The 7,500-nt window shown below is 46.0% G+C and overlaps 1 protein-coding gene across 1 annotated transcript in view; it reads right to left on the reverse strand.

Moving 5' to 3' along the window:
• LOC135538386 (collagen alpha-1(XIX) chain-like) overlaps positions 1 to 7,500 on the reverse strand; it is a 92,236-nt gene that overhangs the window by 68,229 nt on the left and 16,507 nt on the right. The window contains exon 12 of the mRNA XM_064964292.1: positions 1,614 to 1,658. Coding sequence (XP_064820364.1) covers positions 1,614 to 1,658 — 45 coding nt within the window. The remainder of the gene's footprint in view (positions 1 to 1,613; positions 1,659 to 7,500) is intronic.

The raw sequence follows: 7,500 nt of genomic DNA on the forward strand, positions 1-7,500 counted from the left end.
GGGAACTAATTTTGATGACTGTTAAAGGGAGGAGAGGGGGGAACAGGGAACTCATTATGATGACTGTTAAAGGGAGGAGAGGGGGGAACAGGGAACTCATTTTGATGACTGTTAAAGGGAGGAGAGGGGGGAACAGGGAACTCATTTTGATGACTGTTAAAGGGAAGAGAGGGGGGAACAGGGAACTCATTATGATGACTGTTAAAGGGAAGAGAGGGGGGAACAGGGAACTCATTATGATGACTGATAAAGGGAAGAGAGGGGGGAACAGGGAACTCATTATGATGACTGTTAAAGGGAAGAGAGGGGGGAACAGGGAACTAATTTTGATGACTGTTAAAGGGAGGAGAGGGGGGAACAGGGAACTCATTTTGATGACTGTTAAAGGGAGGAGAGGGGGGAACAGGGAACTCATTTTGATGACTGTTAAAGGGAAGAGGGGGCCATTTGGGACCCAGCTCAATAAAAGGAGAGTTCCCTGGCTTTAACAGGACCTGTGTTTCAGATCCTTGACATCAGTGAATAATGTATGCCACCTGACAGACTTACACTACAGTAACTGCAGAGAGAAGTGGATGAACTGGGTGGATGTGAGGTATTAGAAGAGCTAGTCATCCTTCAGATGTTTTCTAATGTGGATCACCATAGCCAGAGGAAATATCCGTCATCTAGCTAGAGAATAAAAAGTCCAGATTGTGCTAAATCTGGGTGGTCTGCCAGCCTGTTTTGGCCCTGTTCCTCCACCATGGGGGGCTGCCAGCCTGTTTTGGCCCTGTTCCTCCACCATGGTGGGCTGCCAGCCTGTTTTGGCCCTGTTCCTCCACCATGGGGGGCTGCCAGCCTCATTTTGGCCCTGTTCCTCCACCATGGGGGCTGCCAGCCTGTTTTGGCCCTGTTCCTCCACCATGACTGTTAAAGGGGGGCTGCCAGCCTGTTTTGGCCCTGTTCCTCCACCATAGGGGGCTGCCAGCCTGTTTTGGCCCTGTTCCTCCACCATGGGGGCTGCCAGCCTGTTTTGGCCCTGTTCCTCCACCATGGGGGGCTGCCAGCCTGTTTTGGCCCTGTTCCTCCACCATGGGGGGCTGCCAGCCTGTTTTGGCCCTGTTCCTCCACCATGGGGGGCTGCCAGCCTGTTTTGGCCCTGTTCCTCCACCATGGGGGGCTGCCAGCCTGTTTTGGCCCTGTTCCTCCACCATGGGGGGCTGCCAGCCTGTTTTGGCCCTGTTCCCCCACCATGGGGGGCTGCCAGCCTGTTTTGGCCCTGTTCCCCCACCATGGGGGGCTGCCAGCCTGTTTTGGCCCTGTTCCTCCACCATGAGGGGCTGCCAGCCTGTTTTGGCCCTGTTCCTCCACCATGAGGGGCTGCCAGCCTGTTTTGGCCCTGTTCCTCCACCATAGGGGGCTGCCAGCCTGTTTTGGCCCTGTTCCTCCACCATGAGGGTCTGCCAGCCTGTTTTGGCCCTGTTCCTCCACCATGGGGGGCTGCCAGCCTGTTTTGGCCCTGTTCCTCCACCATAGGGGGCTGCCAGCCTGTTTTGGCCCTGTTCCCCCACCATGGGGGGCTGCCAGCCTGTTTTGGCCCTGTTCCCCCACCATGGGAGTTGTTGTTCTACCTTTGGCCCTCGTGATCCTCTGGGTCCAGATGTCATCCCCTCTCCCTGCCCGGGCAAAAAGAAGAAAAAACTAAATGAGTTTCACATCCCAGACATCATACAGCATAACGTCAGCACTGATAATAAGATGACATCGACAGAGATGGTCGCCTCGCTTCAGGTCCTGTGCAGTATTTTGTTTTTTTAATGTATTATGTCTTACGTTGTTCGATTTTTTGATTTATTTTTTACAAGCATTTCGCTACGCTCGCATTGACATCTGCTAACCATGTGTACGTGACAACTAACATGTGATATGATGTAAAGGTTGGAGGCTAAACATGTAAGATACAGATACAGACCGTCTGAAATATATCAAGACACTCTGACCAAGTAGCTGCAGTTAAAAAGCCTTTATTCAGTCAAATCAAATGTAACTTGTCACATGCTTTGTAAAACAACAGGTGTAGACCAACAGTAAAATACATACAGGCCCTTCCCCACAATACAGAGATAAAGACAGGAGAGAAATAATAGAAATGTAAAACAAGTAATAATAAAAGTAATAATAGATGCAGAATGAGTCATGATCACGTGTCTATACTGTCTGCAAGGGGTACCAGTACTGAGTCATGATAACTTGGTTATATACAAGGGATACCAGTACTGAGTAATGATAACTTGGTTATATACAAGTGCTACAAGTACTGAGTAATGATAACTTGTCTATATACAAGGGGTACCAGTACTGAGTCATGATAACTTGGTTATATACAAGGGGTACCAGTACTGAGTCATGATAACTTGGTTATATACAAGGGGTACCAGTACTGAGTCATGATAACTTGGTTATATACAAGGGGTACCAGTACTGAGTCATGATAACTTGGTTATATACAAGTGCTACCAGTACTGAGTAATGATAACTTGGCTATATACAAGGGGTACCAGTACTGAGTAATGATAACTTGGTTATATACAAGGGGTACCAGTACTGAGTAATGATAACTTGTCTATATACAAGGGGTACCAGTACTGAATAATGATAACTTGGTTATATACAAGGGGTACCAGTACTGAGTCATGATAACTTGGTTATATACAAGGGGTACCAGTACTGAGTAATGATAACTTGGTTATGTACAAGTGCTACCAGTACTGAGTAATGATAACTTGGCTATATACAAGGGGTGCCAGTACTGAATAATGATAACTTGGTTATATACAAGGGGTGCCAGTACTGAGTAATGATAACTTGTCTATATACAAGGGGTGCCAGTACTGAGTAATGATAACGTGTCTATATACAAGGGGTGCCAGTACTGAGTAATGATAACTTGTCTATATACAAGGGGTGCCAGTACTGAGTCATGATAACGTGTCTATATACAAGGGGTGCCAGTACCTGGTAATGATAACTTGGTTATATACAAGGGGTGCCAGTACTGAGTAATGATAACTTGTCTATATACAAGGGGTGCCAGTACTGAGTAATGATAACTTGTCTATATACAAGGGGTGCCAGTACTGGGTAATGATAACTTGGTTATATACAAGGGGTGCCAGTACTGAGTAATGATAACTTTTCCATATACAAGTTGTGCCAGTACTGAGAAATGATAACTTGTCTATATACAAGGGCTACCAGTACTGGGTAATGATAACTTGGCTATATACAAGTGGTACCAGTACTGAGTAATGATAAAGTGTCTATATACAAGGGGTACCAGTACTGAATAATGATAACTTGTCTATATACAAGGAGTACCAGTACTGAGTAATGATAAAGTGTCTATATACAAGGGGTGCCAGTACTGAGTAATGATAAAGTGTCTATATACAAGGGGTGCCAGTACTGAGTGGATGTGGAGGGGTACGAGGTCATTGAGGTAGATATGTACATGTAGTTAGAGATAAATAGTAAAGTAGGACTAAATAATAAAGTATCCATGTAGGAAAGTTCAAACAAGCCAAACAATTAATCTACTGCAAATCACACATCAGCAATTCACTTTGAGAACGAGACCGTGTGTCTCCCAGAAGCACAGCTACAGCCTGTGTGAGACTTCAATGGGAATGTGGAATATACCTCCATCTACACAGGGCCAACAGCAGGAACACTTCATGTCACCACGAGCCTTGTGTTCAATACTCTCCTACAACATGTTTTAACAGCGTCTACGTTGAGAAGTGAGACCCATAATGCTCTGCTGCTGCCACACACAGAAGTCCAGGGGTGTCTCCCAAATAACACCCTATTCCCTGTATAGAGCCCTATGGGTCCTGGTCAAAATGATGCACTATAAAGGGAATGGGGTGCCATTCTGGACCCAGCCTTGATTGGGATCGGAGATAAGCATTATTTACAGTCCACCCCCTTGATGGAAAATGGATTTCTGTGTTCAGCGTGCATTAGTGCTCCAACTAAGTCCTGCATTGCACAATGTAAATCAGCCATCTGAAACTTTGCTTCATGCTCACGCAGCAGTTCTGAAATAAAGCTCCCCCACATTTTAAGAAGTGTTCAGAGGACAAATAAAAATAAAGTTGGATGAATTCAAATAACCTGTGTTACTCTGGTTTTACTTCCTCAAGGGTGTCGTGGTGTGTCATTTGAATTGGCACTAAATTCAATATGTAAATAAGTTGAAATGTGCCAATAAAGAACGGTTTAAATGTCATGTCTCTCTCTCTCTCTCTCCTTAATTCATCCATCCATCCATCCCCTCCCACTATCCCTCCATCACTGCCCTCCTCAACTACTCACAGGCCGTGTCCCAAATCTGGCTTGCCCACTACTTACTTAAACTGCATACTGTGTAGTACTAATCATACAAAATACTATTTAGAATACACTGGTTAGTAACAATGAATGCAGTAACAACAAAATCAGCATACTAGGCTCCTCCTACTGAGACTGTGCCATCTCATGTTCCCTGCTGGGAACGTAATGTTGTGTTTTTGCGTTGACATTGACGGATGAATTAATATTATGCTTCACAAAGATACATAACATACATTTTTCTAAACTAATCCAATCTGTTAGTTGGACTTATTGCACCCATTACTGAGCTGTTGTTCCAGTTTCGATGGTTATTTATTCTTCTGTTTAACCCTGCCAGTCATTCTGTAAGGGATCTCGTCCTCCTCTTCTGAGGAGGAGAAGCGTGAAGGATCGGAGGACCAAAACGCAGCGTGGTAAGTGTCCATAATGTTTATTTTAAAACATAAACTGAACACTACGAAATACAAAACAATAAATGTGAAATGAACGAAACAGTCCCGTGTGGCAACAAACACTAACACGGAAGACAAACACCCACAACCCAAAACTGAAACCCAGGCTACCGAAGTATGATTCTCAATCAGGGACAACAATTGACAGCTGTCTCTGATTGAGAACCATACTCGGCCGAACTCAAAACCAACATAGAGAAACAAACATAGACTGCCCACCCAACTCACGCCCTGACCATACTAAAACAAAGAATAAATAACAGCACTATGGTCAGAACGTGACAGAAACCATGTTGTTGTGAGTGAAGAACACTTCCAGTATTTGGATATCCCCACTCTGCCTGGATTCCAATAGGATTAAAACATCAATTTGCAAGACAGCATGAGTCCAAAACACAGCAAAGGCTGGTCACCAACAAACACAGTGAAGGCACCATGAAAACACAGTGAAGGCTGGTCACCAGCAAACACAGTGAAGGTACCATGAAAACACAGCGAAGGCACCATGAAAACACAGTGAAGGCTCCATGAAAACTCAGTGAAGTCACCATGAAACACAGTGAAGGCACAATGAAAACACAGTGAAAGTGAACCTCTCCACATCCCTCCATCCTTCCCTCTCTACATTCCTCCATCCTTCCCTCTCTATATCCCTCCATCCTTCCCTCTCTACATCCCTCCATCCTTCCCTCTGTATCCCTCCATCCTTCCCTCTCTATATCTCTCCATCCTTCCTTCTCCACATCCCTCCATCCTTCCCTCTCTACATTCCTCCATCCTTCCCTCTCTATATCCCTCCATCCTTCCCTCTCTACATCCCTCCATCCTTCCCTCTGTATCCCTCCACCCTTCCTTCTCCATATCCCTCCATCCTTCCCTCTCTATATCTCTCCATCCTTCCCTCTCTATATCTCTCCATCCTTCCTTCTCCATATCCCTCCATCCTTCCCTCTCTATATCCTCCATCCTTCCCTCTCTATATCTCTCCATCCTTCCTTCTCCATATCCCTCCATCCTTCCCACTCCATATCCCTCCATCCTTCCCTCTCTACATCTCTCCATCCTTCCCTCTCTATATCCCTCCATCCTTCCCTCTCTATATCTCTCCATCCTTCCCTCTCTACATCTCTCCATCCTAAGCTCTCTCTATATCCCTCCATCCTTCCCTCTCTATATCCCTCCATCCGTCCCTCTCTACATCCCTCCACCCTTCCCTCTCTACATCCCTCCATCCTTCCCTCTCTACATCTCTCCATCCTTCCCTCTCTACATCCCTCCATCCTTCCCTCTCTACATCCCTCCATCCTTCCCTCTCTACATCCCTCCATCCTTCCCTCTCTACATCCCTCCATCCTTCCCTCTCTACATCCCTCCATCCTTCCCTCTCTACATCCCTCCATCCTTCCCTCTCTGCATCCCTCCATCCTTCCCTCTCTATATCCCTCCATCCTTCCCTCTCTATATCCCTCCATCCTTCCCTCTCTACATCCCTCCATCCTTCCCTCTCTATATCCCTCCATCCTGCCCTCCTCCACACTTGTTTACCTACTCACTTTCTTAGAGACATTCCTCTCCCTGACACCATTAACATGCAAACATCTCTCTTATTACTCTGCTCTACCGAGCACATTAGCTCTTAATGTGTGTGTGTGTTTGTGTGCGCTCCGACCTAATGAGTAGTTCCACTGTCATGCTTAATGTTCAGTTTAGCACCTTCCATGTAGAAACAAACATTATTGCCTTAGCCTAACCTGAGAGCTGGCACCCTATTCCCTACATAGTGCACTACTTTTGACCAGGGCTTTGGAACAGCTTTAGGGAACAGGGTGCCATTCAGAACTCATACCTATACTGCGAGCTGATATCTGCCATCACTGCTTGGGCTTGCACCATGCAAAACGCAGAAAACCTGGGTTCAATTTTTTTTGATCTCATATTGAAAATACTTACTTTGTGCTTGACTGAGAATGCTCTGCTTAATGGACCCAATAGAATAGTTCCAATATGATAAACCCCACCCATGTGGCAATCGAGGTAGGCTGGAGCAAACTCTCTAAAAATGTGAATGATTTCAAATAGTATTTGAACCCAGGTCTGAAACACAGTCAAGTCTACCAACACATCTTGACTGTTAAGGTCTGCTACTAGTTGATACTGCAGGTGCTGTGCATAGATAGATAACTAGCTGGTACTGCAGGTGCCGTGTCTGTACAGGTAACTAGCTGGTACTGCAGGTGCTGTGTCTGTACAGGTAACTAGCTGGTACTGCAGGTGCCGTGTCTGCACAGGTAACTAGCTGGTACTGCAGGTGCTGTGTCTGTACAGGTAACTAGCTGGTACTGCAGGTGCTGTGTCTGTACAGGTAACTAGCTGGTACTGCAGGTGCCGTGTCTGTACAGGTAACTAGCTGGTACTGCAGGTGCTGTGTCTGTACAGGTAACTAGCTGGTACTGCAGGTGCTGTATCTGTACAGGTAACTAGCTGGTACTGCAGGTGCTGTGTCTGTACAGGTAACTAGCTGGTACTGCAGGTGCTGTGTCTGTACAGGTAACTAGCTGGTACTGCAGGTGCTGTGTCTGTACAGGTAACTAGCTGGTACTGCAGGTGCTGTGTCTGTACAGGTAACTAGCTGGTACTGCAGGTGCCGTGTCTGTACAGGTAACTAGCTGGT

This window comes from Oncorhynchus masou, unplaced genomic scaffold (genome assembly GCF_036934945.1).
Source record: "Oncorhynchus masou masou isolate Uvic2021 unplaced genomic scaffold, UVic_Omas_1.1 unplaced_scaffold_950, whole genome shotgun sequence".
In the NCBI taxonomy this organism is placed as follows: domain Eukaryota; kingdom Metazoa; phylum Chordata; class Actinopteri; order Salmoniformes; family Salmonidae; genus Oncorhynchus; species Oncorhynchus masou.